Genomic DNA, 17,555 nt, shown 5'->3' on the forward strand with positions numbered 1-17,555 from the left:
TCAGGGGGAAATGTTTGTTTTGAAAATGCTCAGAGATTTCTCATAGATCCCCAGGCCACGATGATGCCATCAGGATGCAACAGGATGTAAACGCGAGTGAGAAGCTGGCACACATGCAGTTTGGGGCTCCCGTGTTGCATCTGAACAGGTCTCTGTGGTTCCTGGGAGAGTCCTAGACTTCAAGTCAATAGCTGTGAATTCAGATTTAGACTTTGCAACTAAGTGGCAATAATGAACAAAGATCTCCATCTTCTCGAACCTTATTTCATTAGCTATAAAACAGGAAGAATAATGTCCCTGAATTGTTGTTAACACTAAAATGAGACAGCACGAGGATATCTTGTGCAATTGCTGGCACAAAGTTGATGCTTAATAAATGTTATTGGAAACTAAAGTGTGTCCTCCATATTTTTGGTCTGACTTAATTAGCTCGCTGAAAGAGGTGTACAGCTGCAGATAAAGCAGTTCAAAAATCCAAACTTTAAGGAGACCATCTCATGAATTACAGCACAAGCTTAATTCCCAAAGGAGAACTGATTGGTGGAATAATTAGTCTCAGGACTATATTCTTAGGGCCAGTGAAGAAAGTCATTCGACAAATATTCATTAAGCATATGTCATGTCTGGCATATGCTAGTGCTGGGGATACAGTGATGAAGAAATCTTGTCCATGCACCTAATGGAAGCATAACCATAAAACACATAACTGTAGCATGGTGAGGTGTCAGCAACAAAAGAAGACACAGAGGCAGCCTAGAGGAGAGAGAGGAACTTCAGGGAGGTCAGGGAAAGCTCACAGAGGAGGCGATATGTGTAGAGGTTTTAGAGGATGGATAGGAATTTACTAGGTGGACAAGGGGAGGAAGTAGGCTTTGTAGCCAGAGGCACCAGCATGGTACAAATAGGTGATTGTTGCTGGGGTGTGAAGTGTGAGGACGGAGGAGGCTCAGTAGGAGGAGAGGGAGGGTGCAGTGGCATCCAGAGTTGGGGAGGCAGGCAGCAGGTGCGTAAGAGAGGCCTTTCATGCATGCTAAGAGCTGGGATTTTATCCTGTAGAGCCTGAGGGAGAAGTTAAACTTGGGTGTCAGATGGAACCTAAGTCAGAAGGACTTTGCAACTTACTAGTTGTGTAACTTAGGCAAGATACTTCTGCTCCATAAGCCTCAGTTTTCTCATCCCTAAAAAGGGGTTAATAATTAGTTACCTCATAGAGTTGTTATGATAATTTAATGAAATTATGAGAATTATTTAGTTCATGTCTAGCATATAGTAAGTGCTCCATAAATGGGGCCCCTATTATTTTTAGGTATAGACTATTCTTTCAGGAAACTTCATTTCTGATTCTAGAATCAGCTTCCCTCCCCTTTCATCTCTAGTTGTTTTTTGAAAAACTAAAAGCATTATATGCTCATATTAGAAAATTCAGACATATCAAAAAGTGGAAAAAAAACCCCACTGACACTGCCCCATTCACAAGCCCACCTCTCAACCACCATGTGTAAAAAACATTAAGTTTTGTATTACCCTTTGGTACTGCAGAAAGTATCATGTTTTTCTGTTATTATGGTTTAATATCATCCATCTGTCCATTTATCCATCTACCATCCATCCATCCATCCATCCATTTATTTGTTTAATAGACTATTTATTAGGACAGTTTTAGGTTTATAGCAAAATAGAGTGGAAGGTACTTGGGTTTCCCACGTACCTCTGACCCTACACATGCATAGCCTCCTCCCTTATCAACATCTCCCACCCGAGCGGTACATTTGTTACAAGTAATGAACTTACACTGATGCAGCATTATCACCCCAAGTCCATGGTTTACACTGGGGTTCACTGGAAAGTCTGTGGGCTTGGACAAATGTATAATGACATGTAGCCATCATTATGGTACTATACAGAATAGTTTACTGCCCTAAAATTGCTCTAGCACTAAGCATGTTAATGGGTCTAGAAAGTCCTGAAATATGATGCCTGCTTAATTTTTTTTTAAACCCAGCACAGCCTCCAAGATCCAGTTTAACCAGCAATGCATTTGCAATTCTTGGCCTAGAGTGGTTTCATCCATCTTTTGTAGTAGACATCTGGTTTCAAAGGTCAAGGCTCCTGGTCTAGTTTACTAATCCAGGGGTTGCTTTAACCCAAGAACTAATGACAGAGGACCAGGGCCTGAGGTGACACTGTAAGCTGCTATCAGAGGCAGAGGCAACTCCTTCTCCCAGGCCTCAACCCACTTTGACCTGCTGACATCCCCACACATCTGAGGCCTTTGAAATCTGCATGTGTCACTTCTGTCTCTTCATGATCTATAATAAAGGTGATTCAGGGGTTGAAGAATCCCTTATTCATCCAGCTAGTCAACCCCTCTTGGGAAGATAAGAAAAGATCAGCTTACCTGTTCCTTAACCCTGGGCAGAAGAGCCCGGGTCCCAGGATATCTCAACTCCTTAGAAAATTTCTAAGGAAAAAAAAAATGATTTCAAAGACATCTTTTCTAAGCCAATCCTATGTAAAAATTATTCTCTTTCAATGTAATCCATTTATTACTTTTCTATGCTCAATGGCCGGAATAAATAAATTCATTTTAGTGCTTGTGGGAAAAAACTGGCTAAATTTATGGGGCAGAGGAAAAATCTCATGTAATAATGAAAAGGATAACTTTGATCTTCTTGAAGGGTCTGCTGGTCACCTAGCCACAATGATACTGCCCCTCTTCTCTCCAGAGGGAATGGACTACAGCCCCTCCTCTGAGGCAGCACTGAGAGCCCACCGTCTCTCCCACCTAGGACACCCAGACGCCGCTATCTGTTCATCTGTGATCGGCGCCATCTCCACCGCTTAACAATGCCCCCACAACTTTGTTCCCTGTGGGGTAAACGCTGTAGCTGTTATTATGTCCTGTCCTTGGCCCAGTGGAGGCTGTGTCAGCCAATCACCCCCAGGTACCATTTAGCCATCCCACGAGATCCTCAAGGGGAGCCCAGCCTTCAGGATATCACTGAGGGCACAGTTAAGAGCCTTTCCCTAAGCCCTCTGCTGTTTCACAATCATCCTGAATGTCCCTGGAACCAAGACCTGGGCTGAGCACTGGGGGAGCAGGGGAGAAAAGGGTGAGTCCATCCTGTCAATCCAATAGAGGAAATGGAACACACACTCAGGACTCCGACAGCTTGAGAAATAAGAGCAATGAAACAATTCCACCCGCATGTCAGAGGAATAGGAGGGCTTCTGCTAAGAGAGGGGGAGACTTGAAGGCAACTTAAGTTTGAGAAAGTGGAATCGGGTTAGATGGAAGAAGTATCCTCTGTAGCTTCAAGGGAATGAAGTAGCTTCAAGGGAATCAAGTTCTAGAATCTAGTTCTTGGTTTTAGATCTGAAGAGTCTTGACCTGTTCCTAATAACTGGTCACGTTTTGACGCTGAATTAGAAACCACAGGGTGGCAAGTGATCTGAGCAGAGGTTTCCTGGATTTGGATGAATGAGCCTCTTCTGCTAGTAAAAGAAAACAAAAATGAAAATAACCCAAAACCTTAGGACATATCATCTGCTAAACCATGCCTAAGCCTTCCTGTGCCACCTCCCCAGGACTTCTTCCCTCCATCCCATTCTTAATCCAGAAATGCTTTCATGGAGAAACCTTTTCACTCTGGTCCAGAGTCACCCCCAACACTTGTACCCAGAGTGCTCTGTGTCCTGCCTCCCCCAGTAGACTGAGAGGTCTCTGCGGATGGGGCCAAAATCTCCTCCTTCTCAGCTTCCTTCCTGCACACAGGACAGAACTTGTCCTCACGCAGAAGCCTGGGAGGCAGGAGGAGGACAGGCTAAGGATGATTTTCCGGAATATTCTTGACCCCATTCATGGCCTTCTGAAGAGAACCAGCCTGGACATCTGCTTCACACACCTCCGTCTCCCCAGACACACACCCAGAGAGGCCAGACCCATTGGAAGCTTCCAGGGGCGATCTTGGGGGTGATAACCCCAGTAATTGGAGGGCAGCAGGTGGAGATAAGGGATAATGTAGGAGGTGAGCCAAGTAAATGCTGGGTTCTGGGTCACTTTATAGGGATTCATGGGGAGTTCATGGTGGACAAAAATCTCCGTGAGTGGATGGTAATTTCCTACATGAAGAACCCAAGAGTCCTCGAGGGATCTAAAAGGTGTTTTCGACGTACAAATTAGGCAGACTGCAGCCAGCCAGGCTATTTAAGGGGAGAGCCTGGCCGAGAGCGCAGCGGCTGTCTGCGCCCCTCCTGCCTCCCGCGCCGCCAGCACCGGTCTTCGCCAGCCATGAGCCGCCAGTTGACCCACTTCCCCGGCGGGGAGCGCCTGGGCTTCAGCGGCTGCTCCGCGGTCCTCTCGGGCAGGATCGGCAGCAGCTCCGCCTCTTTCCGGGCCGGGGTCAAGGGCTCGGCCTCCTTCGGCAGCAAGAGCCTCTTCTGCCCCGGGGGCAGCCGGCGCTTGGCGCTGAGCGCTGCGGCGGGGCGGAGCGGCGGCCGCCTGGGCGGCTTCGTGGGCACCGTCTTCGGCAGCGCGGGGCTGGGGCCCGCGTGTCCCTCCGTGTGCCCGCCCGGGGGCATCCCTCAGGTCACCGTCAACAAGAGCCTCCTGGCCCCGCTCAACGTGGAGCTGGACCCCGAGATCCAGAAGGTGCGCGCCCAGGAGCGGGAGCAGATCAAGGCGCTGAACAACAAGTTCGCCTCCTTCATTGACAAGGTGGGTCCTGGGCCATCGGCCTGTCCCTGCGGGGGGCGCAGCGTGCACAGTGGGGCCGGCTCTGCCACTGGCGAGCTGCGTGGGAACGTGGGCGAGTCACCACTTCTCCAAGCCTGCCTTTTCCATCTGGAAAACGGGCACAATAATGGGTCTTCCTCCAGCGGGTTGTGATGAGGCTTAATTGGGATGTTTATAAAGTGCTCAGAACAGTGCGAGACACACGCTTCCAGTAAGCAGGAGGTATTAGTCCATTTTCACGCTGCTGATAAAGACATACCCGAGCCTGGGAAGAAAAAGAGGTTTAATTGGACTTACAGTTCCCCATGGCTGGGGAGGCCTCACAATCACGACACGAGGCCAAAGTCACTTCTGACATGGCGGCGGCCAGAGAAAAATGAGGAAGAAGCAAAAATAGAAACCCCGGACAAACGCATCAGATCTTGTGAGAGTTATTCACTATCATGAGAATGGCAGGAGAAAGACGGGCCTCCAGGATTCAACTGGGTCCCTCCTACAACACGAGGGAATTCTGGGAGACACAATTCAAGTTGAGATTTGGGTGGGGACACAGCCAAACCTATCAAGGACCTTCATTCCTTTCTTGCATGAGGCAAGACTGTGGGAAGGGAGGGGGCAGGAGCTACGAGGAATGGGCACTTTGAGAGCTCCCAATATCAGACCAGGAGATGGGACCATGTTCAGGACAGGGCATTAGGACCACAGGCCAGGAGACGCTGCAGGACATGGTGCTTGGTGTTTGGGGAGTTGGGTAAGTGTGTAGCCAGGAAGGTGAGAGAAAAGGGCCAGAAAACTGAAGGGTGAGGCTGAGGAGGCACTTGGAAAGAGCGCAGGTAAAGTTACAGGTGTGTGCTGAGGGTGGGGCGTCCAGAAATTGGAGTAATAGGGAAGTTGACCCTGGAGATTCCAAGGCATGACACCAGTGAGTGGAGAGCAGACAGGGAATGGGCTTCTCTTGTCTCCACCTGGGTGGAAGGTCTAGATGGTAAGTGGTAAGGGGCCTGATAGCAATAGCTGGCTGACATTTATGGTGCTGCCTAAGTGATCCTCATTTACTAATGCACAACTCATGACTCTGTTGTTGTTTTGCCTTGCGGATGAGAAAATTAGGACATGGGAGGCTAAGAAATGAGCTCATCTAAACAGGACAGTTGGTGGTGGGCTGTGTGTCACCACTCTGCTAGGGAGGGGGAAGTGAGGTGGCTGGAGGGCTCAGGTCTGCATGGAAGAAACGCAGTGGCTACTCCAGAGGCCAGGGCATTTTCTTTCTCTTTCATGTCTGTTGTTCTCTAGCATGTTTCCTCCTGCCGCTCAAGCTAAGAGACAGGTGAGGAGAGGAATGCTGGTGTGTGGCAGAGGGCCTGGAGTTAATGAATCTAAAAACTTGCACCCTGGTCAAATATGAAGAAACCTTGTGAAAATGTGATAACCTGCTATGAACAAAGAAATGAACAAACCAAACGCAATTTAGGCTACGCAACGGGAAGAACGCTCTAAATGCCAGTGTGCGTTCCAATGTCACCCCCCAGTCGCTATTTCTCCCCTGCTCCCCATTTCCCTTTACTCAGAAAACACCAGCATTTATAGCAAGAGAAGCTACCTCTGTCTCATGAAAACTCACTAAGGCAGAGGCAGATGGTACCATTGCTTAAGCCCTCTTCCTGATTTCTAATAGAAATCAGGTCCTATTTCTTGTCTTAGTGATCCAGGTGAGCATGTCCCTTGGCTGAATCCTCCCCAGGATAAGCCTTGTTCTTTTCTACCCCCAGTCCCCTAGGACAGCTGCCTCTGGTTTCTGGGGCCCTCTCCTCACTCTTGAGAGGCAACAGCATGGGGACTCTGGGCGATGACTGGCTTTGGGTTCCAGGTGCGGTTCCTGGAGCAGCAGAATCAGGTACTGGAGACCAAGTGGGACCTCCTGCAGCAGCTGGACTTGAACAACTGCAGGAAAAACCTGGAGCCCATTTATGAGGGCTACATCAGCAACCTGCGGAAGCAGCTGGAGACGCTGTCCGGGGACAGGGTGAGGCTGGACTCGGAGCTGAGGAACATGCAGGATTTGGTGGAGGACTACAAGAAGAGGTGAGTGAGTGGCAGAGAATATGCCCCTGGGGGATCAAATTTCAGATGAAGTTTTCATTTAGAGGCAGCATTTTTGCTTCTTAGATCCTTTGCTGACACTGTGGGAGGGAGGGACATCCAGACAGAATGGGACTTAGGAAAAGAATAGCTTCTACCTACATTGGTGCCCCAAAGTGTCTAGGAAATAAATGTGTGCTCAATTTCTAGCACTGAAAATGAAGGAATGAGGGAAAGAGAGTTGTCTCAAAACAGAGCACTATGTTTAATCCAATGGATCGGAAAGGACTGGAAATATAAAATACTGTTAGTACTCAATATGCCTATGCCAATTCTTTATCCTTAACAAATAATGTGATTCTGCCTCATGTTTTTATACATAAATACACACACATACACATTTTTAGCTGCAGATTTACCTTATTCAATTTATATAGAAAATATCTGCCCTCTAGCTTTATTGGAAAAGCCAATTTTCATGTTCACATCAGAGACATGAGTTGCTTTTTATCAGAAAAAGCCTGATTTCATTTCTAAATTCAAGTAAAAATAAGAATTTGTACTTTAGGGACTGTTATAAAATCCACTCAGCAATAAACTAAGAAATATGTCTTGTGTAATGGGTTACTGGAAGCATTTAAGATTAAAATGATTTAGATTTAATATAACTAATACAACTATTTATGTTATAAAACCAGATAAATCAATATGTACTTTTTCGTGGTTTAACTTTTAATTATTCATTGTAACATATCTTTAAAATAATGTTATTTTTAAGTTTATAATGCTATAAAATGCATCATTTTTCTTTTTAATATATATATTTAATGCTATTGTTTGGTTTCTGCAAGTAAATAATATAAAATTATTTATCACTAATGTAATTGATTTTGATAACCCACTTGGTCAAATGTTTTCTATGTATTTTAGGAAATAGATATAAACTATTAAAAATTAATTGGTCTGGCAACTACCATATGCTTTTATTTTTATTAAAAGGAGGTAGACATTATTAACAATTTTGTAAGATACTATATTGACTGTAACAGAAATAGCTGTTTCATGACATAATTTGATTAAAAAGTTTCAGTTATCCCTTGAATAAGACACAGAATTTGAGGTAAATCATATGGACTGCTTTCTGTGTGCTTTACATAGCATAACAAGAAAGATCTGCAGCCTCAGGAAACATCCTAGTCACATTTGAAATAACTTTCTTCACTACCCGGCCCTGCTTCAGCCATTCAGCAGTGCTTTTTGGGGAGAGCACTGCCAGGGACATGCCTTAGGAATGAGCGAAGAGCTGAAAAGGATTGTTTATGCTGAGTACATGAATTAAAAAGCTATCATCTAGCCTTATTTTTTTTTCCAATTTTTTGTTGTGATAAAATACACATAACAGAATTTGCCATCTTAACCATGTTTAAGTGGACGGTTCAGTGGCATCAAATACATTCATAATGTCTGCAACCGCCACCACCGTCCACCTCCAGAATGCTTTCCATCTAGTGAAACTGGAACCCTGTACCCACTTCACACTAGTTCCCCATCTCCTCCCCTCTTTCCCAGCCCCTGGCACCCAGCATTCCACTTTCTGTCTCTGACTTATACTACTCTAAGTGCTTCAAACGAATGGGATCATTGGTCTTTTGGAATATTTGCCTTTTTGGGACTGGCTTCTTTTGCTTAGCAGAATGTCCTCAAGGTTCATCCGTGTTGTTGCATATTGTAGAATTTTTTTTTTCTTTCTAAGTCTGAATGATATTCCATTGTATGTATACACCACACTTTGCTTGTCCATTTAGCATTAATTATTTCTTACCAATGCTCTATTTTGTTTACCCTCACAAATGTCCTATAATGTGTTCTTTGGGAAAAGTAAGGGATGGAAGAGGTAAGCTCTTTAAATAAAATGATTAGCACCCTTACCTCCCCAATCAACAATATGTCTGTATTCAGAACATCCCAGTCCTATCCAAATTTCTGTGTCTTAGATCTTGCTTCTGTTTCTGCTTCACCTGGAACAGAAATATGTAAAAGAAATAAGTATAATGTACAGTTTGAAAGTGAGAATGGTGCTTTTGTTTGGTGCCTAGGAGGTTTTTGCACCCTGAACTATTGCACAATATTAAGTTGTCATGTGGTGCTGGTGTGGGGGTGGGTGCCTTTTCACCTCTGCTATAATGTGGGAGGGGCTAACTGTGACAGGAAGTGGGCAGTAGAAAATGCATGACATCTCAACCACAGGTGCTTTCTGAGGCAGGTAGTTTTAAGGCAGACTGCATAGGGACAGAGGAGCTGGCAATCGATTTCTTTAAATATGGCCTTGCCTGCATCCTCTTTAGGAAGGTTATGTGTATCCCAGGGGTACATGAATCCCAGTTTGAAGACCCCCCCTACCACGCGGCTCTTGGCACAGAGGTGGTCACTAACTATTCAGTGAGTGCTTGCAGAATTGAATTATCTCATTGTCTTGCCCCATGCAGGTATGAGGTGGAGATTAACAGACGCACAGCTGCTGAGAATGAGTTTGTGGTGCTCAAGAAGGTAAGAGGGGTGCAGGGTGGGCTGGAAGAAGCCTAGAGGGCTCCCTGTCCACCTGGCACAGTGATGCTTGCAGGATGAGGAAAGGGGTGACTGGACAGGGGTGACTGGGACCCTAACTTCCTAGCCGCTCCTTCCAAATCCCTTCCCTGGGATGCATGCTGTTTCTAGAATTTGCCAGTCTAAAATCTGAGCATTTTGCTGCACTACTGGTGTGGGCATTACATTGCATGTTAGTTGGTTTGCTTTCAGGGACTGAGCACAGGGTGAAGGGAGCAGAGAGAGCAGGGCTTCCTGTGGCAGGGAGGGAGGGAGGGAGGGAGGGAGGGAGGGAAGGGCATGGATGGCTCTCTCGGGGAGGCTTGACTGTCCTGTGCTCCCAGGATGTGGATGCTGCCTACATGAACAAGGTTGAGCTCCAGGCCAAGGTGGACTCCTTGACAGATGAGATTAAATTCTTCAAGTGCCTTTATGAAGGGGTAAGGACTTGGCTGACCTCTCTTGTGAGGTCTGCTCCTCTAACAAGTGGCTTCTAGCCCTTGGCTAGAGGGTTGTGTGAACCAAAAATTGGTAGGGAGAAAGCTTTCAACCTGGTACAGCTGGAAGCCCTCTAGGCTTCTTCCACCTGCATTCACCAAGGCCCTGCTGGGTGCTGGGCAATGAGCTAGGTTTTGACGAGTCCATGAAGGAGAAGAAATGATTTCTGACCTCCAGGAGTTCACAGCCTGGCAGGAAAACACCGTTTAGCCGAGCCTTGAGACAGCAGAGGAGGGAATGGTGGATTCTGCCTGGGTCATCAGTGTAGGTTTCTGGAGAGAGGAGGAAGAAGATTTCAGTGGGTGCTGAGAGGGGCAGAAAAATTGACGATCCAGGAGCCTGTGCCATACTAAAGCACGAGGAACAAGGAAGGGTACAGAGGCCTGGGGAAGAGGCCAGTGCTGGTGACTCCCTAGGGCCCTCCGCATGCTAGGGAAAGAGTTTGGTCCTATGGGAGGAGGGTGGCGGTGGCTGGCTTCTGAGGATAACAATGTAGAAGAGGGCAGGAGTGGTCCTGAGTGTGCGATGGAGAAAGGAGCTCCCAGCACTTGGGGCTGAAAGCCTAAGGCACTCATTCACATCCCTGCCAGGCACTGGTGCTGAGGCAGAGTTCAAACGCTGAGGAGAGGCAGAGAGGAGCTGTGAGGAATTTGCCCAGGGAGCACCAAGATAACTGGTTCCTCATGAGGACCCCTTAACTCGCTCCCCTCCCACAACCATTCCCCAGGAGATCGCTCAGATCCAGTCCCACATCAGCGACACGTCTGTCATCCTGTCCATGGACAACAACCGGGACCTGGACCTGGACAGCATCATTGCTGAGGTCCGCGCCCAGTATGAGGAGATCGCCCTGAAGAGCAAGGCCGAGGCCGAGGCCCTGTACCAGACCAAGGTGAGCTGGCCACCAGGTGTGCCGAGTCCCACTGGCCACTGCTAGCACCCTCGCAGTATGCATGCATGAGTACATGTGTGTGTTTGTGTGTGTGTGCATTTGGGTTCAGTCAAGACCTCCTTTGTCTTGGAGTTGGGTCTTGTGGAAATGCCACCCCATGGGTAAGGGAGATTGACCACAGTCTTGACTTGTGTTGCAGACATATATGGGGCTTAACCTTTCCTCCGTCACGGCCCTTGGCTGAGGTGACACCAGCTATAACCCTGATAGGATTCTGACACTGTTTCTATGGGTAATTCACATATATTGTGTTAGCTTCATGTTTCCAACTTTGGCAAAATGAGGACAGGAAAATTGGCCTCCACCAAGATGCTCATATTTGAGAACCTGAGGATTCTACTGAACTAGGGCAGGTCCTTTCCTGTCTGGAAGAAAAGGATCCTGCCCTAGTTCAGTAGATCCTTGTGGTCCTCTTCTCTTGTTACCCAACCTCAGATCCAGGAGCTGCAGGTCACAGCAGGCCAGCATGGGGATGACCTCAAGCTCACCAAGGCTGAAATCTCTGAGTTCAACCGCCTGATCCAGAGGATCCGCTCAGAGATAGGGAGTGTGAAGAAGCAGGTGGGTTATATGAAATGAATCCACTAACAGCACTCACTGATCCCCAATCTGGGCCAGAGTATGAAGAAAGGGTAAAACAAAATGCCCTCCTTTGGGTCTCCTCTAACTCACCAGGAGGGACAATCTGAACAGATAGGGAGGGATAGAGTAGCCTACACACTGTAGGTAAGTGCTGCATGAGCCCAGAGGGGCAAGAGGTGAATGAAGACCCCAGGGAAGCTTTGCAGGAGGTGGGATTACACTGGGAGAGGGGAAAGAGCAGGTGAAGGAGCTGGCAGGAGCAATGGGCCAAGGAGGGATGTGCACAGCATGCATGCAGGTGGGCTTGCCTATCTGAGGCAGGTGGCCTGCTGCTCAGCAGGGGTGGCAGGGAGCAGGGGACACCCCTGGGTGGGAATAGGAAGATTATGGGAAATCTCAAAAACCAGGCCATGGGGTTTAGACCTGACATAGGAGGTAAAAGAAAGCCATTTGCAGGTTTCACATGATGAATCCTTGTGAGGAGAGAGAAAATGCAGCAGGAGATTTTAGAACAAAGTGGAGGAGGCACAGCCTTCACAACCTAGACCCGGCTCAGGGCCCTGCACTAGTGCTGCGCTGTGGGGAGGGCGCTGCACTAAGGCGCCCCTCTCTGGGAGGTAGTACTCGTGCAACCACAACCATGACTCTGAAGCAAGCAAACCCATGAATTCTCAAGTTTGAGGAGGCAGTGCCAGGGTTTAAGGCTCTCAGCTCCCAGGCAAGTCAAGTTGTTCCATCTGCTGACCCTTCCCTGTACCGCATCTCTTACCCTGCATGTTGCATGCTGACACAAACACACGCACGCGCGTGCGCGCGCGCACACACACACACACACACACCCCTCCTCTGTACGCATGGTAGTGGGAAGAAAAAACACCAGCATTAAATAACTTATGGTGTTTTTGTTTAATCAAGAGCCATGTAAATGCAGAAAAAACATAGATGTTTGAAGCTACCCTCAGTATTCTACTACAGTGTTTAATAAAATGCTATCTGTTTATGGTTACTAGAAAGTGACTTTTTGTTATCAGAATGCCACAGTGCTTTGGGGTCAGGGAAGATATCCTCTGCGGGGAACACTGTGGCTCCTTTTGAGGGCCCTCAGCTAAGGTGCTTCCTGCCCTTCTGGCCTCTTCCATCAAAGAAGCCCACCATGTCACATGCAGAGTCTCTTGACATTTGGTGTTCTCAGAATCCATGTGATGTTTGTTTCCAAGGATGCTAAAATTTCAAGTCCTTTCAACTCGGGCCACATTCACAAGACCCAAGCTTTGGGTGTCCCCCTGCCCCAGGTTCATTATGGGAGATCTTGGTTAGTGAAAAAGAATAGAAGACAGGTGACAGAGTGTATGGCCACTCAGTGCTTGATGAAACCTTTAGAGTCCCAAGGGTGGGGCAGGGTTTTCTGTGGTTAGACCGCTGGATCCTAGGCATCTTCTTGAGGCTGTGAGCCACTCATCCAAAATTCAAGGGCATTGGCACTGCTAGGGACCTGCCTAGCAGAAGGGGCTGGTGGCAGCTGGACAATATTCTAGAGTCTATTTGGCCTTGGATCAGCTGCTTTTCTTGGTGTGAAGCAAACGTGGCTCCACAGACAGGCACAACCCAGAAAGAAAACCTCAGCCCCCACCAAAACCTGAGCTGAGGGAACACAGGCCCAGATGAAGGGCTCAGGAAGCCTCCTGGGGGCTTTCATATGCGTTCCAGCACACAGCCCCAGCTGCAGTTTCCTCCAGCAAGGGACATGCTTCCCCCAACAGCAGGGGCCTGGAAGCTGGTAAAACCTGTTAGCTATGCAAAGTGTCTTCTTTAATTAATTAATTCATTATTTTTTGAGACAGAGTCTTGCTCTATCATTGAGGCTGGAGTTGCAGTGGTGCAATCTTGGTTGACTGCAACCTCCACCTCCCAGTTCAAGCAGTTCTCCTGCCTCAGCCTCTCGAGTAGCTGGGACTACAGACAACTGTGTGCCCCCACACTCAGCTCACTTTTGTATTTTTAGTAGGGATGGGGTTTCACCATGTTGGTCAGGCTGGTCTCAAACTCCAGACCTCAGGTGATCTACCCGCCTCGGCCTCCCAAAATGCTGGGATTACAGGCATGAGCCATAGTGCCCAGCCTATTTTATTTATTTATTTATTTTTGTTTTTGTTTTAAGTTCTGGGGTACATGTACAGGATGTGCAGGTTTTAGGTTCTGGGGTACGTGGCAGGTAAACGTGTGCCATGGTGGTTTGCAGCACCTGTTAACCCATCACCTAGGTATTGAGCCCAGGGTGCATTAGCTATTTTTTTTTAGCCATTTTTCCTAAAGCTCTACCTCCCTCCACGTGCCAACAGGCCCCATTGTGTGTTGTTCCCCTCCCTGTGTCCATGTGTTCTCATTGTTCAGCTCCCACTTATAAGTGAGAACATGCAGTGTTTGGTTTTCTGTTTCTAGTTATGTAAAGGTTTCTTCTTTTGTTGCCATTTAACATAGTTCTCTGTAGGATTTGCGACTAAACTCTTAGGTGTCACAAGTTTATAGGACATTTTAATAGGAACTTTATTGGTCCTCATATTTTCTCCGTGATTTATGGGATCTCCTAAAACAACCTATACACTGCAGAGCTGAATGAAGTCTAGCTGCTCAGAAACTTTTTTCCAGAGTTGACATTAGAATCTTACAGCTGATATTTCAGTCCAGGAGGGAGAGGGCAAGGACCACGTGCTCAGGATGCCCACTTTCTCAGTGCCTTTCCCTCCTCCCTCCCAGGCTTCAGATGCAGAGGCATGAACCAGGGTGGACCATACCTGGAGTTAGGGGAAGGACAGATTCACCTGTAGGGATAGCCAAAGTTGGATAAACCAGGAGGATCTCCAAGCACTTACCATCAGTTAGGAAAAACCGAGGGGAGGCTGTCCAAGCAAGATCTCAGAACTGGGCTTGGACGCAAAGTGCTGGATATGTTTGCCCCTCAGTGCGCCAACCTGGAGACGGCCATCGCCGATGCTGAGCAGCGGGGGGACTGCGCCCTGAAGGACGCCCGGGCCAAGCTGGATGAGCTGGAGAGCGCCCTGTATCAGGCCAAGGAGGAGCTGGCACGGATGCTGCGCGAGTACCAGGAGCTCATGAGCCTGAAGCTGGCCCTGGATGTGGAGATTGCCACATACCGCAAACTGCTGGAGAGTGAGGAGTGCAGGTGAGGGGCCGCATACCCCGTGTCAGGGCCAGTTTTCTCTCTGCTTTGGTAGGAAGCTCCAGGGCAAACGCTTTGGTCCTGTTTAGGTCCCACTGAAGTAAAACCATAGAGCAAATGGGCTTGCCACGTGGTTAGGAAGGCCAAAGTTAAGACAGCAGGCAGGACCAAGTTGTAAAAAATCCCAAAGGCTGTGGGAGAGGAGGTATTAATGCTGGCAATGCTTGAGAAACAGCATCCCCTGACTGTTCATGTTGTATTTCTGTGGGTGGGGGAGGAGCAAGATGGCCTCTAAGGACTGTCCAAGTTCAAGGGTGCTCCAGCAAAGCCTGGGACTCCAATGGGGTGGTAAGCTATTCTTCTGAATCGTCTAAGACCAGTGGCATGATTAGAGGGAAATGGAGGCCTAGTGATCCCACGCAGCAGGCAGTTCCAAAGCAGCCTGATGGAGAGCTGACTCCTAGCTGCAGATTTCCATCTCGGTTCTTTTCTTGGGAGGTCGCACTGGGATGCGTGGGAAGAAAGGAGGCTGGGATGGGGTTGGGAAGGCACGTTCTGCTTTGAGAGGCTTATTCACAGAGATGACTCCCAGGTGGTTGGGGTGATTGTTTGTGGAGGAGTTGCCTGTTTTTCTTCTCCCTCTTCAGGATGTCTGGCGAATATCCAAATTCTGTGAGCATCTGTAAGTATCTGCAGATCTCAGTTCTGCCCTTGGTCACCTTACCAGAAGTCCGAGTCCCTTTAATTCAGGACACAAAAGAGAAATCAGAGTCACAGAGAGGGCTCAGGGGAGACTTAAGGGCAAAAGGAGGGAGCTGGCTGTAGTAGCCAAGGGGAAGAAGTAGATGGAGAAGAATATCATGAGATACAAAAGTACAATCCATAGAAAGATCAAATCATATTCAGGAGCGTATCACCTAATGAATGATGCTTAATAGTGACATTCTTTTTCTGTTGACCAAAATAAAGGCACCAGATTATAGTAAGGGGGATTGAGGGGGCCTGAAGGTTGAAGGATGGGAAAAGACAGCTGAGAGCACCTGCTCAGCTGTAAAAGCTGGATAGCCTGTGGGGAGATGCCGTGATGCTAAGAGGCAGGGCCCTCACTGGCTCCTTTCCTCATCAGCAGACCAGCAGCACCAGATGGGGCCTGGGAAGTTCCTCTCTTCATTTGGTCCTCCCCATGGGGGAAATCCACAGACTAATAGGAAAAGGCAAAATGTATGAGGCTAAGTGCAGGAAAAATAAAGCCCTATGATCAGTGCTGATAAAAATCTCTTAGCAAACTGAAATACACAACAGACAGAATCCATCTCAGCATGAAGCCGCTGCAGGCGAGAGAGTGGAGCGGGTGGCCCAGGATGCCCCAGGAGGGGGTGTGACGTGGGTTTGGGGATGACTGAGGCTGAGGTCTTTTCTCATCCCTTCCAGCCGTCATCAGCAGCACCAATGCTGGGGCAGGAGGGGCTGGCTTCAGCATGGGCTTTGGGGCCTCAAGCAGTTATAGCTACAAAACTGCAGCTGCAGACGTCAAGACCAAAGGCAGCTGTGGCAGTGAGCTCAAGGATCCCCTTGCCAAAACCTCGGGTGGCAGCTGTGCCACCAAAAAGGCCTCCAGATGATGGACAGGTGGCTGGCTCTGTGAGCAGAAGGCTTCCCAACCCACCCATCTCCTCCCTCTCCTTCCCTGGGCCCCCTTTCCGAGTCCAGAAATGCTTTGTCTGTCACTACAGTCCCGACCCCATTTCCTCTCCCTGTTGTCCTCAAGGTGTGATGCTCTGACACAAGGAGTCCTGTCATGGGCTGCCTCAGTGACCTCCTTCTTGGTCCCCTTTCACTGGGTCATTACCCAAATGCAAAGACAACACACATACCCAGAATGTTTCCCCGTGGCCAGCTACAAGCCCCTCTGCCCCCATGTCTTTCCTGGGTCTTCACTGCCAAGGGACTCGCTTCGTCTTCTGATTGGGACTGTGTCCAGTCCTCTGCTTCTCCTGCAATAAATGATTAAGTCTGTTTGGTTCTCAGTTGAATCTGTTGCCCAGGATGTCACCATCTGTAGTGCCTTAACTTTTCTGGATCTGACTTTTGCTTCCCTCTGGCCTCATGCAGTTTTTCACTGGTTTTATCTGGTGAGGGCTGATCCTGGTAAACAGTTGCAATTTATTGCTGAGGCCACTGCCGGGCAGGCCGGATGCTTCCCGGGCCCTGTGCCACCTGTCTGCACAATAGCCCTGTGAGACATCATTGCCCCACGGTGGACACAGGCATGAGCGCTTCTGCACAGCTGCCTGCTCCGGTTCTCCAAGCGCCCATGGTGGTGCACACGCACTGTCTGTGTTTCGAGCGGCTGCTTCTTCATTTTTCCCACCGTCTCACTCTCCATCACCCACCACTCACTCCCCAGTCCTGCTCCCACACAATGGCCCTGCCTTCCTCTTCTAACCAATTTCCTTTTCACCCTAATGTGTAAGGCCTGTGTGTATACATGCTTACGGGATCTCAATCTAAGGTGTATTTGAAATAGTGCCTTGCTTAACAAATATTCAGTGAGCTAGGCATTGCTCAGGCACTGAGAATACCGGAATAAACAAAATAGGCACAGACCCCGGCCCCATAGAGCTGATAGTCTATGGGGGAGAGTGAAAATATGCACCTACCAAAGCAACATATAGGATGAAGTCAAGCAGTGTTAACTACTACGAAGAAAACGTCAGTGGAGTAGAGCTGAGATTCAAGGATGCTCTTTTATTTCTCTCTGTGTGTGTGTGTGTGTGTGTGTGTATGTGTGTATGTGTGTGTGTGTATGTGTGCGTATGTGTGTGCGTATGTGTGCGTGTGTATGTGGGTGTATGTGTGCGTGTGTGTGTATGTGTGTGTGTGTGTGTGCGTGTGCGTGTGTGTGTATGTGTGTGTGTTTCTGCAAGAATGTTTGTTTCTCAGCATCA

The 17,555-nt window shown here is 48.2% G+C and overlaps 2 protein-coding genes across 2 annotated transcripts in view; both read left to right on the top strand.

Annotated features, from left to right (window-relative positions):
- Window positions 1–4,277: 4,277 nt before the first annotated feature.
- KRT72 (keratin 72) lies at window positions 4,278–16,634 on the top strand. Its single transcript, XM_032293147.1, has 9 exons — window positions 4,278–4,717; window positions 6,603–6,817; window positions 9,301–9,361; window positions 9,742–9,837; window positions 10,623–10,787; window positions 11,283–11,408; window positions 14,390–14,610; window positions 15,255–15,289; window positions 16,039–16,634. Exons 1-9 carry the CDS (start codon window positions 4,292–4,294, stop codon window positions 16,227–16,229), a joined length of 1,536 nt encoding a protein of 511 aa, XP_032149038.1. The 5' UTR covers window positions 4,278–4,291; the 3' UTR covers window positions 16,230–16,634.
- Window positions 4,650–17,555, top strand: part of KRT74 (keratin 74) — a 32,191-nt gene continuing 19,285 nt past the window's right edge. Inside the window, exon 1 of the mRNA XM_032293157.1 lies at window positions 4,650–4,717. The gene's annotated coding sequence lies outside the window, so the exon portion shown is untranslated. The remainder of the gene's footprint in view (window positions 4,718–17,555) is intronic.

Source organism: Sapajus apella, unplaced genomic scaffold (assembly GCF_009761245.1).
Source record: "Sapajus apella isolate SASKATOON/1434 unplaced genomic scaffold, GSC_monkey_1.0 scaffold2, whole genome shotgun sequence".
NCBI lineage: Eukaryota > Metazoa > Chordata > Mammalia > Primates > Cebidae > Sapajus > Sapajus apella.